General features: G+C 45.0%; 1 protein-coding gene across 1 annotated transcript in view; it reads left to right on the top strand.

The window, feature by feature from the left end:
* Ears2 (glutamyl-tRNA synthetase 2, mitochondrial) overlaps positions 1-9538 on the top strand; it is a 39578-nt gene extending 30040 nt beyond the window's left edge. Inside the window, exons 8-9 of the mRNA XM_004670202.2 lie at positions 7847-7982; positions 8529-9538. Coding sequence (XP_004670259.2) covers positions 7847-7982; positions 8529-8612 — 220 coding nt within the window. The 3' untranslated portion in view covers positions 8613-9538. The remainder of the gene's footprint in view (positions 1-7846; positions 7983-8528) is intronic.
* The last annotated feature ends 4471 nt before the right edge of the window (positions 9539-14009 follow it).

Here is a 14009-nt window from a genome sequence, read left to right on the forward strand (position 1 = left end):
CTAGCCCACACTTACCTTGAAACTCACTCTGTAGTTCAGGCTGGCCTCAAACTAACAGAGATCCTCCTATTTCAGCCTCTCAAGTAGACATGAGCCACCATGACTAGCTCCTTCCATCTTTTTGTTTTGAAGGTCACATTAGAAAATAGTAGCAGGTGCAGGGCGTGGTGGCTCATGCCTTTACTCCCAGCACTTGAGAGGCAGAGGTAGAAGGATCGCCGTGAGTTTGAGGCCACCCTGAGACTCCATAGTGAATTCCAGGTCAGCCTGAGCTAGAGTGAGAACCTACCTCGAAAAAACAAAACAAAACAAAACAAAAAAACAAAAAAAAAACCCAGAAAATAGCAGGGGAGCGGGGCATGGTGGTGCACATAGGAGGATCCCTGTGAATCCCAGGTCAGCCTGGGCTAGAATGAGCCTCTACTTTGAAAAAAGAATTTATAAATATATCTATTAAGCTAATGCACTTATGTATTCGCTTTTAGTTTCTTTGTGCATGCATGTGTAGGCCAAAGGACAACCTACCTACCTCAGGTGTAGTTCCTCAGGCATAGATCCTTGGGCACAATCCACCTTTTTTGAGACAAGCCCTCTCATTGGCTTGGAAATTGCCTAATTAGGATAGACTGGCGGGCCAGCAAGCTGCAAGGATCTGCCTGTCTACTGGGAGTACACGTATTACGTAGATTCTGTGAATGAACTCAGGTCCTCATACTTACATGGCAAGCATATTAACAACTGAGGTGTCTCCCCAGCCCCTACTACTATTCTGTGTTTAAGGATTTTTTTGAAGGCTGTAGTTCAGGCTGGTGTGGAATTCACTATGCAGTCACAAGGCTGGCCTTAACTCACATCAATCTTCCTACCTGTGCCTCCCAAGTGCTGGGATTAAAGGCATGTGCCACCATGCCTGTTAGTATTTTATATATTAAATACACACACACTTAAATTTGCAACCAAGTCAAGTAAGTACTATCATTACCTCTTTTTTTGGGGGGGGGGGTGCTTTTTGAGATAAGTTCTCATTCTCTACCTCAGGCTGACCTAGGATTCACTATGTAGTCTTAGGCTGCCCTCAAACTCATGGTGATCCTCCTAACATCCTCCCAAGTACTGGGATTAAAGGTGTATACCACCACATCTACATACCTCTCATTTTTACAAATGAAGAAATTGAGTCACAGAGGGGTTAGGTAACTTGTTTGAAGTAATGTACCTAGAAAGTTGGGGGAATAGAGAATTAAACCTATACAGGCTTAGATATCTAGATGGCTCTAGCAATATTCCATATTGCTTTACATACATATAAAGTACTTGAGGGCTGGAGAGATGGCTTAGCGGCTAAGGCGCTTGCCCACAAAGCCAAAGGGCCCAGGTTTGATTCCCCAGGACCCACATAAGCCAGATACACAAGGTGGCTCATGTGTCTGGAGTTCCTTTGCAGTGGCTTAGGCCCTGGCACACCCATTCACTCAAAGTACTTGGACAGTGATTTGTTTTCTGTTTTTGAGAGAGAGAGAGAATTGGTGCTCCAGGGCATCAGCCACTGAAGTTGAACTCCAGATGCTTGCACTACTTAGTGCGCATGTGCGACTTTGCGCTTGTGTCACCTTTGTGTGCGTAGCTTATATGGAATCTGGAAAGAGACTGAACATGGGTCCTTAGGCTTTGCAGGCAAGCACCTTAACTGCTAAGCCATCTCCCCAGCCCTCTTAAGAGAAAATGAATGTTGCTCAACCTGGTCCCAAGGTCCCAAACAGATCAAGTGATCACCTCTACCTTATCCCCCCAAGTAGCTAGGACCGTAGGCATGGGCTACTATTCTATCAAATCCACCAAAAAAATCTGGTGAGGGGCCAAATTTACAAAAAGCATTCTCATTGTTTTCCTTTTTGGCTAAGACAGGGTCTAACATAGCCCTGGATGTTCTCACATTCACTATGTATCCAAGACTGGCCTTGAATTGCTAATTCTCTTGATTCTCGGGATTATAGGTGTGTACTAATCATACCATGTTGTTTTTGTTTGTTTGTTTGTTTTGTGTGTTCAAGGTAGGGTATAGGTCTAGCCTCGGCTGACCTGGAATTCTCAGGCTGGCCTCAAATTCATAGTAATCCTCTACATCTGCCTCCCAAGTGTTGGGATTAAAGGTGTGCGCCACCACATTTCTTTTCATTTTTTCTTTTTTCCACCCTCATTCTTTTCTATAGCTAAACTTACCCCACAGTTAATCCAGAATTTAACTCATCTCCTATTGCTGGGCATGTGGGCTTCTTCCAACTTTGGTATTAGAAATAAGGTTATATTGAATAGCGTTGCATGGACTTTAGTAAGCGTGTCTGCAAGTCCATCTCCAAGGTCAATGCCTAAAGAGTGATTATTACTAATAATACTGTATGGATTTGGGACATGCCACAGTGGGGCTTTTAGTTCTAATTCACCAAGACTCTGTCTTAACTCTTGATCCCTGCTATGGATTAGATTTCAGAGATACTGGGAATGCCACTCAAGTCAGGAAAGATGACACCCAAATGTTCAGAAGCTACCAGGTCACTAGATTTCCCTATTATGCCTATGCCAAGGTCCAAGCCAGTTCTGACATGCTCTGAGCTGCCATTAGTGGCTGCCTGGGACCTCTCATTCTTTCTTCTATTCTTTTTTTTTTTTTTTTTTTTTTTTTTTACTCTAATCCAGGCTGACCTGGAACTCATTCTGTAGTCCAGGTTGGCCTTCAATTCAAGACCATCCTCCTGCCCCAGCTTCTGGGATTAAAGGTGTGAAAGACCATACCCAGTTGCTATATTGTATTTTGTATTGGTAGCATTTCATCTCCATGATTTCATAAACAGCAGTAATTATGTGACCCAGCTTATAATTGTCTCAGTCCAATAGGGCTGCTATAACAGAACATCATACCAGGTTTCTTAAATAGCAAACATCTGTTTCCAGTTTTGGAGACTGGAGGTTCCCAGTCAAGGTGCCTGTCAATTCATTTTCTGTTAATGGCTGACTTCCTGGGCCTTTTTCTCTTTTGGCTTTTTACTGTGTCCTCATGTGGTAGAAAATATAAGGGATATTTTTCTTTTTAGTTGCTTTTTCTTTTTCTTTTTAATTTTAGAGAGAGGGAGGGAGGGAGGGAGGGAGAGAGAATTGGCCTGCTAGGGCCTTGAGCACTGCAATTGAACTCCATATGCTTGCACCACCTAGTGGGCATGTGCGACCTTGCGCTTGCCTTGTCTTTGTGAATCTGACTATCGGATCTAGAGAGTTGAACATGAATGGGTACTTAGGCTTCTCAGGCAAGCGTCTTAACCATTAAACCATCTCTCTAGCTCAGGTTGAGAGATTTTTAAAAGGTCTTTTTCATGTGGGCACTAATCTTATTCCTCCCACAAGGTCTTCCCTCTTTTGATTTTTCGAAGTAGGGTCTTTCTAGTCCAGTATAAGCTGGAATTTACTATGTATTCGCAGGCTGGCCTTGAACTCAAAGTGGTCCTCCTGCTTCTGCCTCCCAAATGCTAGGATTAAAGGCATACACTACCATGCCCCACACAGTCTTCCCTCTAAATGCCAACATCTTGGGGATTAGGCTTTCAATATATTAAAATACAGAATAGGGAACTGGAGAGAAGATAGCCTAGTGGTTAAGGCACTTGCCTGTGAAGCCTAAGGACCCAGGTTCAGTTCCCCAGAACCCAGGTAAGCCAGATGCACAAAGTGGCGCATACATCTGGAGTTCGTTTGCAGTAGCTGAGAGCCATGTCACAACCATTCTCTCTCTCTTAAATAAATAAAGAGTTAGAAAAAAATAGAGAATATGTGTGCCAGGGTTTCCTGCCATTGCAAATGAACTTGGGACACATGCACCACTTTGTACATCTGACTTTACATGGGTACTGGGGAATTGAACCCGGGCCATCAAGCTTTGCCAGCAAGTACCTTTAACTGCCAAGCCTTCTCACCAGCCCATTTTTTGCTTTTTTAAAAAATTTATTTATTTATTTGCAAATAGAGTGAGACAGAGGAAGAGTCAGACAGAGAGAATGGGTATGGCAAGGCCTCTAGCCACTTGGAAACAAACTCCAGATGCATGTACCACTTTGTGCATCTGGTTTTACATGGGTACTGAAGAATTTAATCTGGGTCCTTAGGATTTGTAGGTAAGTGCCTTAATCGTTAAGCCCAATCTCTCCAGCCCAAGGTTTTCTTTTTTTTTTTTTTTTTTTTTTTTTTCTTCTTATGGTGGTTTCATGTGCCTAGACTGGCCTGGAACTCTCTCGCTGAGGCTGGTCCTGAGTTCCTGATCCTGTATTCTGCCCCTGCTTCCAAAGTGCTGGGATTATAGGTGTATGTCACCATGCCCAACTTTCTGTGTATCAAACTGAAGCACAATTGCTGAAGTCTGGCGGTGGTGTCTGGTGCTGTTTCCTGTAAGCACCTGGCAGCCCACTTCCCTGAGCTAGTAGTGCTTCACAGTGCGCTCGCCTTTGAAGCACACCGTGTGGACCCTTTCCCAAGTGGTGGGTATGAGAGCTGCCTTTTTAGATGCCTAACAGTGAAGGTCACCAGCTCCAGACCTTCCTGTCCCAAGTTAGATTCTCAGATGAGAGCTGAAGTTATGGATCAGTTGTTAAGACAGTTACCTGCAAAGCCAAAGACCCAGGATCAGTTTCCCAGCACCTGCATAAGCCAGATGTACAATGTGGTACATGCATATGGAGTTTGTTTGCAGTTGCTAGAGTCCCTGGCATGTCCCCCCCTTCTCTGTCTCTCTGTGCTTGCAAATAAATCTCAGTTGAAATTTTAGAACTGGGAAGTTGCTGTAGAACGTACTCACCCCACGCTACTCCCATTTCTTGCCCTGACTCAGAGGCAGAGCTAGGACAGCTCCAGTGACTGGGGAAATCTTGAAACTCAGACTTGACTATTTATTTATTTATTTGGCAGAGAAATAGAGAATGAATGAATGGGCACACCAAGGCCTCCAGCCACTGCAGACAAACTCCAGATGTTTGCGCTCCCTTGTGCATCTGGCTAACGTGGGTCCTGGGGAATCAAACCTGGGTCCTTTAGCTTTGCAGACAAACACCTTAACCGCTAAGCCATCCTCCAGCCCCCCCTCCTTTTTCTTTTTAGTTTTTCAAGGTAGGTTCTTGCTCTTGCCCAAGCTGACCTGGAATTCACTATGTAGTCTCAGGGTGGCCTTGAACGAACTCACAGCAGTCCTCCTACCTCTGCCTCCTGAGTGCTGGGATTAAAGGTATGCACCACCACGCCCAGCTCAGACCTGATTTTGAAGAGGACCTACGTTTAGCAGCCAGGACTGTGCAGTGGTTGTGGCCTACCGGCTGTAGCTACTTCTGTGCTGCAGCTAGTGGGAAAGAGTTTCTACAGCAGGTGGAGGGAGAGTGTTATAGAGCTGAGGCTACTGACTGCTCCTTGGTTTCTTTCCCAAAGATGGCTCCGTCACTGAGCCAGAAAATTTATTTAAAAAAATATATATTTATTTATTTGAGAGAGAAAGAGGGGGGGAGAGAATGGGTGCCCTTGGGCCTCTAGCTATTGCAAAGGAACTCCAGATGCATGCATCACCTTGTGCATCTGGCTTTATGTGGATACTGGGGAATTGAACGCAGGTTCTTAGGCTTTGCAGACAAGTGCCTTAATTGCTGAGCCATCTCTCCAGGCCCCACCTCCATTTTTTAGTTAGAGAAAAAGAGATTTTATTTATTTGTTGTTTGAAAGAGAAATTATTTATTTGAGAGAGAATGGATGTGTCAGGGCCTCTAGCCACTACAAACAAACTCCAGACACATGTGTCACCATGTGCATTTGGCTTTCTTAGAACCTGGAGAATCAAACCTGGGTCCTTAGGCTTTGCAGGCAAGTGCCTTAACCACTAAGTCATCTCTCCAATGTTTTTGGTTTTTTGAGGTGGGGTCTTGCTGTAGCCCAGGCTGATCTAAAATTTACTGTGTAGTCTTAGGCTGGCCTCGAACTCACAATAATCCTCCTACTTCTGCCTCCTGAGCACTGGGATTAAAGGAAGGTGCCACCACAACCTGGCTTGAAATTTCTTGGAGATTATTCGTGTCCTGTGTACAACCCATTCCTAAATTTCTTTTCAGATCCTCCTGCAATATCTCCATGAGTTCTTGGATATAACAAACACTATTTTTTAAATGTTTTATTTATTTACTTGAGATAGAGAAAAAAGCAAATATAGAGAGATTGGGCGTGTCAGGGCCTCTAGCACTCTAGACGAATGCACCACCTTGTATATATGGCTTATGTGAGACCTGGGGAACCAAACCTAGGTCCTTTGGCTTTGCAGCAAGTGCCTTACCTGTTAAGCCATCTCTCCAGCCCTAATTATTTATTTATTTATTTTTGTTGTTGTTTTTTCGAGGTAGGGTCTCACTCTAGCTCAGGCAGAGCTGGAATTTACTATGTAGTCTCAAGCTGGCCTTGAACTCACAACGACCCTCCTACTTCTACCTGCCAAGTGTTGGGATTAAAAGTGTGCACCACCATACCTGGATCCCTAATTATTTTTTAATATATTTTACGTATTTATTTGATACAGAGAAAGAGGCATAGAGAGGGAGAGAATGGGCGCACCAGGGCCTTCAGCCTCTGCAAACGAATCCAGATGTATGCACCTCCTTGTGCAACTGGCATCCGTTGGCTTTTCAGGCAAGCGCCTTAACCACTAAGCCATCTCTCCAGCTCTCTAATTATTTTAATATTTTATTTTATTTATTTGAGAGAGGAAGCTAGAGAGAATGAGAATTGGGCATGCCAAGGCCTGTAGCCATTGCAAATGAACTTCGAGCACATGGAACACTTTGTTCATCTGGCTTACATGGGTACTGGAGAATTGAACCTAGGTCCTTGAGTTTTGCAGGTATGCGCCTTAACCACTAAGCCATCTCTATAGCCCTAATTATTATTTTTGTAATTAATTTATTTGCAAAGAGACAGAATAAGTACTCTAGAGCCTCTTGCAACTGCAGACCTGTGCACCACTTCACAACCAGCTTTACATAGGAATTAAACCCATGTCATCTCCCCAGGACAAATATTAATGTTTTCTTTTGTTTTCTAGAAGTAGAGTCTCACTGTAGCCCAGGCTGACCTGGAACTCACTCTGGAGTTCCAGGATTGAATTCACAGCCATCCTCCTGCCTCTGTTTCCAGAGTGCTAGGATTAAAGGTATGCATGACCATGCCTAGCTGCATATCCCAATTTTTTTCTTTTAGTATTTACATGGTATCCCAGCACTGTACTCAGTGCCTTTATGTGTTAACTCACAATCAGCCCTATGTAGTCCTGGTACTTTTGTCATGCCCACTTTACAGGTGAGCAAACCAAAAGAGCTCTTGTTTGAGGATCAGTCCTCTTGTTTTCTCTCATCTCTATATTATGCCCACTTGCCTGGGTCATGTATGTAAATGGTCCCTTCATTGTTTCTGACTTTTTAAATTTATTTATTTATTAGAGAGAAAGAGGCAGTGAGAGAGAGAGAGAATGAGTATTCCAGGGTCTCTAACCACTGCAAATGAACTCCAGGTGCATACGCCCCCCCCCCCCCTTGTGCATTTGGCTTATGTGGGTCCTGGGGAATAGAACTGAGGCCCTTTGGCTTTGCAGGCAAATGCCTTAACCACTAAGCCATCCCTCCAACCCATTTCTGACTTTTCTAACTTGTACAGTGGGGTGGGAGAGGTCCTTAATCCTATAAGACCTGGTTTGTATTGTAGATGATCCAGTCTTGTGACGTCCCACCCACCACCAGCTTGCATATTGGCCCTGCAGGCCTCTTACAGGCTGGCTTTGTTTTAGACTTTTAGAAAAAGCTGGTTCAAGCTTAACTCAGGATGTGCTGAATGCAGAGCTGAAGAAGCTGTCAGAAGGCCTGGAAGGCGTCAAGTACAGTAACGTGATGAAGCTCCTCCGAGTGGCCCTCAGTGGACAGCTGGTAAGGTGGGAGCTGGACAGCAGTGTTGCCCACAGCTCCCTATTTACCCTTTCAGCTCGCCGTTTCAGATTACTGTCATGTACTAGGCCTAGTTTGGGGGACAACAAGATGACTGAAATGTGAGATCAAGCACTTCTCTCATTCATTCACTCAGAGGTTACTGTTGAGTATCTTCTGTGCACAAACACACAGATGATCTTCAGTTGAGAAGAGGGACATAGCCCCACTTTCATGGAGGTCACTGGGAATAACCAACAGAGACAAATCATTGATGTACTGGGCAACAGGCTCCTGGAAGTCAACCTCATTGAGGATGTTAAAGACCAGTGGGACTGGCCGTGTAGCCCAGTGATGAAGTACTTGCCTAGCACACATGAAGCCCTGGCCTACAAAATAATAAGCAATTAACTTAACCAATGAAATTAAATGTAGCTCTCTTTTTTTGGAGTACAAGACAGGTCAGGGCTGACCTAGGGTGATTTAGGTATATTCAGGCATAAATTTCTTATAATTTTAGGCAGTAACTCAAGTGTTTTCTCTTCCTAGCAAGGACCCCCTGTGGCTGAGATGATGGTGTCCTTGGGCCCAAAGGAAGTGCGGGAACGAATCCTGAAGGTGCTTTCTAGCTAGAGAGAAGATGTCCAGGACTGTGGAGGTGACCCTGAGCCTGGACACCATCAGAGAACTACCATCAGAGAACAAGAACCTTCCAGAAGGAACATGGGGTGAAAGCATTCTCTGACTGCTATCAGTACATGTGGCTCTGTGGCAGGCCCACTTTGCTTAGGGAAGCCCAGAGCACCTCAGCTCATTGGCTCTGGGAAGACTGTCCTTGTGTCCAACTTTTCGTACTACATTACACAGCAGAGGTCATGAGTTCATTCACAGAAAGCTCAGCATCACAGAACAGGCCAAAAGGCTCAGGAATCTGTTTGCTAGAGCTACCAAAGAAAAATACCACAGAACTTGGTGGCTTAAACAACACATTGATACTCGCACTGTTTGGTGTCTGGAAATCCAAGTGCCAACAGGGTTGGGTTCTCCTGGTGGCCTCTCCTGACTTGCAAATAGCGACCATCTTGATGTCCTCCTGGAACTTTCCTCTGTGCACACATGTCCCTAGTTTCTTTCTCCTGTTTTCTTACAAGTAAACCTGTCAGACTCGAGTAGGCCTACCCTAATAGCTTCATTTTAACATAACACCCCTGTGAAGGTCCTATCTCCAAGTCCAGTCCAACTCAGTTCCGGTTTGGATTTAAGAATCTCGGCTCACAGCCCGTTTGGAGTTAGGACAATCAAGAAGAGCTGACACAAGCAGGGCCAAACTAGATATCAGACTTCCCTTGGAAATTGTAAAGGAAGCAGTCACTGTCCCACAAGGTCAACACTTGTGTTTCATGCCACTTTTCCTCCTTGGACCAAGGGACAGCTTGTGTCTCTGTTGCAGTCAAGTTCTCATTGCTGGTAGAAATCACCCAACCAAGAGCAGCTTGTGAGAAAAAGAGGTTTATTTTGGGCTACAGGCCCAAGGGGAAGCTCCACGATAGCAGGGGAAAACAACGGAATGAGCAAAGGATGGACATCACCCCCTGGCCTACATAAGGTAGACAACAGGGACAGGAGAGTGTGCCAGATACTGGCAAGGGGAAACTGGCTTTAACACCCATAAACCTGCCCCCAACAATACACCCCCTCCAGGAGGCATTAATTCCCAAATCTCCATCAGCTGGGAACCTAGCATTCAGAACACCTAAGTTTATGGGGGACACCTGAATCAAACCAGTCTCCTTTTCCCTAAAGATTATCTACTCTCTTCCAGTTCTGCAGACATGGTCCTTGGACTGGATACCTTCACCTTGCCTATAGTGTGTTTTTCTTCATAGCCACCCTTTCCTTCCAGCACTAATTATGAGTCATTGCAGATCTCTGAAATAAGATTTTTTTCTTGGGGCCTAATGACAAGGAGTAGCATTAATAAAGGAAGATGGGAACTGGGCTCAGAATTCCTGCAGGGTTTCTGGGCTTCCTCAGGGTAGCCAGCCTCAGGTGGCCAACCACCAATGATCTCTGCCTCTGGTGCTCCCCTTTCGGTGGTTCCTTCCCACATGGAGCGGGCTGACTTGTGTTACCCGTGGGCTGTTGAAGAAACAATGGTATTCATTCTAAGGCCTGGTCATGAAGCACTGTGAGGCTTCCTTCTCCCTCTCCTGGATCCCTTACTTCAGAAGCCAGCTTTCAGGTCATGAAGATGCTGAAGAACTTGCCTTTTGCAGAAGTCCACTGACAACAACTTCAGCCTCCTGCAGTGGCCCTGTGAGTGAGCCACGCCAGGCAGAGCCAAAACACTCTGGAAGCCACTCAAGAATCCCAAACACTCAGGATTGTGGGATAGTAAATGCTTATTGGTGAAAGCCACGTGCTTTGGGGGTTATTTGAATGTATAACTATAGTCCTCGCCTTGTTCAGTGAGGATTGAAGAGCTTGACTGAGGCTTTGCTTAGAATGTGCACCAGATAAAGTTCTTTGCAGACAGGAAAAGTAAAGTGCCTGGACTAGGGAGGTGGCTCAGTGAACAAAGTACTGCTGCTCAAGCCAGAGTAGAGTAAGTTCAGTCTCCAGACCCCACATGAAAAGCCTGAAGCTGGGGCTGGAGAGATGGCTTAGCAGTTAAGCACTTGTCTGTGAAGCCTAAGGACCCCGGTTCAATTCCCCAGGACCCACATAAGCCAGATGCACAAGGTGGCACATGCATCTGGAGTTATTTTGCAGTGGCTGGAAGCGCTGGTGCGCCCATTCTCTCTGCCTCTTTGTCACTCTCAAATTAATAAAATAAAGTTTAAAAAAAAGCCTAAAGATGTACTGCCCTTCTCTCATCCCAGCACACTGATAGCAAGGTGGCAGGTTCAAATAGAATTTCCTGGAAGCTTGGGGCAGGTGTAGCAAAGAAAAATAGCAGAGCAAGATACCAAGAGAAACCCTGCCTTAGTACTTTAAACTCCACACATGCATCCGCACACAAACATGCACCTGCAATTGAATGCACACAAAAATGTAAGAAGCGAGCCAGGAGTGGTGGCGCACAATTTTAACCCCAGCACTCGGGAGGCAGAGGCAGGAGGATTGCTAAGAGTTTGAGGCCATCCTGAGACTGCAAAGTGAATTCCAGGTAAGCCTTAGCTGCAGTGAGACCCTACTTCAAAAAACCAAAAAGAAAAAAAAATTCAAAAAGTGAGGGCTGGAGAGACGGCTTAGTGGTTAAGGTGCTTGCCAGCAAAGCCAAAGGACCCAGGTTTGATTCGCCCAGTACCCATGTAAAAAACTAGATGCAGAAATTGGAGCATGTGTCTGGAGTTCCTTTGCAGTGAGTGGCTAGAGGCTCTGGTGCCCTGTGCTTAATCTGCTTCTTTCATGTGTTTAGAGGGGAAGATGGTTCAGCAGTTGAAAGTGTTTGCAAAGCCTGCCAGCCCAAGTTCAATTCCCCAGTACTCACAGAAAGCCAGGTGCTCAAAGTGGCACATGCATCTGGAGTTTCTCTACAGTGGCAGGAAGCCCTGCCCAGGCTTGCCATTCACTCTTCCCACCCTTCTCTATGCTCACAAATATATATCTTAAGGAAGACAGAATCAGTGAGAAATGGTTACAAGGAATGCGTGGCTATTCAGACCCAAAAAGATATTTGCAGGCAGGAAGTATGGTATTCTTGGTTAAAACCACATTGCATACACATTGCCTGATTTAGAGGAAGAACCAGGTATCTCATGAAGAAAACAAAAATACTTGAGCTGGGCATGGTGGTGCACACTTTCAACCCCAGCACTTGGGAAGCTTAGGTAGGATCTCTGTGAGTGAGTCCAGTCTGAGACTACATAGTAAACTCCAGGTTAGCCTGAGCTAGAGTGAGACCTTATCTCAAAAATTTTTTTTTTGAGCCTGGCTTGGTGATGCACACCTTTAATCGCAGCATTTGGAAGGCTCAGGTAGGAAGACAGGACAGCCTGGACTAAAGTGAGACTCTACCTTGAATAAATACACACACACACAGACACCCCCAAAAAAGTTTGAGACTCGTGTTAGACCAGTTTCTTCAGAAGTGACAGTTGCCTCAAAAGTGGTGCATGCCTTTAATCCCAGCACCTGGGAGGCAAAGGTAGGAGGATCACTGTGAGTTTGAGGCCATCCTGAGACTACATAGTGAATTCCAGGTCAGCCTGGGCTAGAGTGAGACCCTACCTCAAAAAAAAAAAAAAAAGGTACCTTGGAATAAACCTAACCAATGAAGGATCACTACAATGAAAACTTTAAAATTGTTTAGTGGTTAAGGTCTTTGCCTGCAAGGACAAAAGACCCAGGTTCAATTCCCCAAAACTCATGTAAGCCAGATGTACAAGGTGGTGCATGTGTCTGAAGTTCGTTTGCAGTGCCTGAAGGCCCTGGCGCACCCATTCTCTTCTCTCTTTCCTTCTCTGTGTGCCTCTTTCTCTTCCAAATAAATAAAAAGTAATTTTAAAAACTTAAAACACTCAAGTGAGAAATCACAGAAGACACAGGAAATTTACTGGAAGAATCAATATTGGGGCTTTGCCTGCAGGTCACTGAGAAATCAAGATGGAGCAAAGATGGAAGCCTCCTCCTTACTGAGCTGTCAGGATGCTGGAAAGAGCTATGCAGCCTGTTGAGAGAGAAAAGTCATTAGCAATCTACCAGCAGTCGTCCCTGCAAGTTTTTTGGCTGGCCAGCCAGGCTAAATGTACCAACTGGTGTAATGATAGCATGTCTATAGGGGGAAACCAACTGCTCTCTGATTAGATTTGAAGGCTTCTGGGTGGGGTGGGGCAGATTCCTCCCTGGTACTGAAAACCTAATCAAAAGCCTATGGCTGGAGAGTCATAAACCCTAGCAAGGTAACTACTACTGTTGTCTGGCTAAATTGATATATTAAGCTACCAAACTGCCTTCTAAAAACTTAATGTTTATACCCATACATACATTTTTTTTTCAAGGTAGGGTTTTGTTGTAGCCCAAACTGACCTGAAATTTACTATGTAGCCTCAAACTCATGGCAGTCCTCCTACATCTGTCTCCCAAGAGCTGGGATTAAAGGTGTGCACCACCAAGCCCTGCCATTTTAACTTTTTTATTGACAACTTCCATAATTACAAACAATAAGCCATGATAATTTCTCCCCATCTTCACTTTCCCTTCACAAATCCAGCCTCCATCATATCTTCTCCCCCTCTCAATCTCTCTTTAATTTTTTTGTTTGTTTGTTTTTCGAGGTAGGGTTTCACCCTCTAGCTCAGGCTCTCCTGGAATTCACTATGTAGTGTCAGGGTGGCCTCTAACTTACGGTGATCCTCCAACCTCTGCTTCCAAGTGCTGGCGTGCATCACCATGCCCCATCACCATGCCCGGCTTCTCTCTTTAATTTTTATGTCATCATCTTTTCCTCCTATTATGAGGATCTTGTGTAGGTAGTGCCAAGCACTGCAAGGTCATGCATATCCAGGCCATTTTGTGTCTGGAAGTTTATATTGTAAGCAATCCTAACCTGTCTTTGGCTGTTCCCAATCCTTCTGCCATCTCTTCCACAATGGACCCTGAGTCTTGGAAGGTGTGATAGAGATGTTTCAGTGCTGAGCATTCCTCTGTCACTTCTCAGTACTATGTTGTCTTTTGAGTCATCCCAGTGGGCACTACCATCTGAAAAGAAACTTCTCTAGCTAAAAGTGAGTAGCATTAATACATGGGTATGAAATGTCCTTCATTTAGACCAGCTGACAGAAAGCTGGAAAAAGCCATGCTGCATGCAGTTCAATGGGAGAGAAATCACCAGGGAAGATACCCAACAGTGGACACTGCAAGCCTTATATTTGGCCAGCCAGGCCAAATGAGCCAACGGATGCAATAGTGGCACATCTGTTATGGGGAAACCAACTGCCTTCTAATTTGACTGGAGGCCCGCTCCATAGGAAGGAATGCATCCCTGATACTGAAAACCTATAACAGGTCTGTAGTCAAGAGCCCTAG

This window comes from Jaculus jaculus, chromosome 12, assembly GCF_020740685.1.
Source record: "Jaculus jaculus isolate mJacJac1 chromosome 12, mJacJac1.mat.Y.cur, whole genome shotgun sequence".
NCBI classification, from domain to species: domain Eukaryota; kingdom Metazoa; phylum Chordata; class Mammalia; order Rodentia; family Dipodidae; genus Jaculus; species Jaculus jaculus.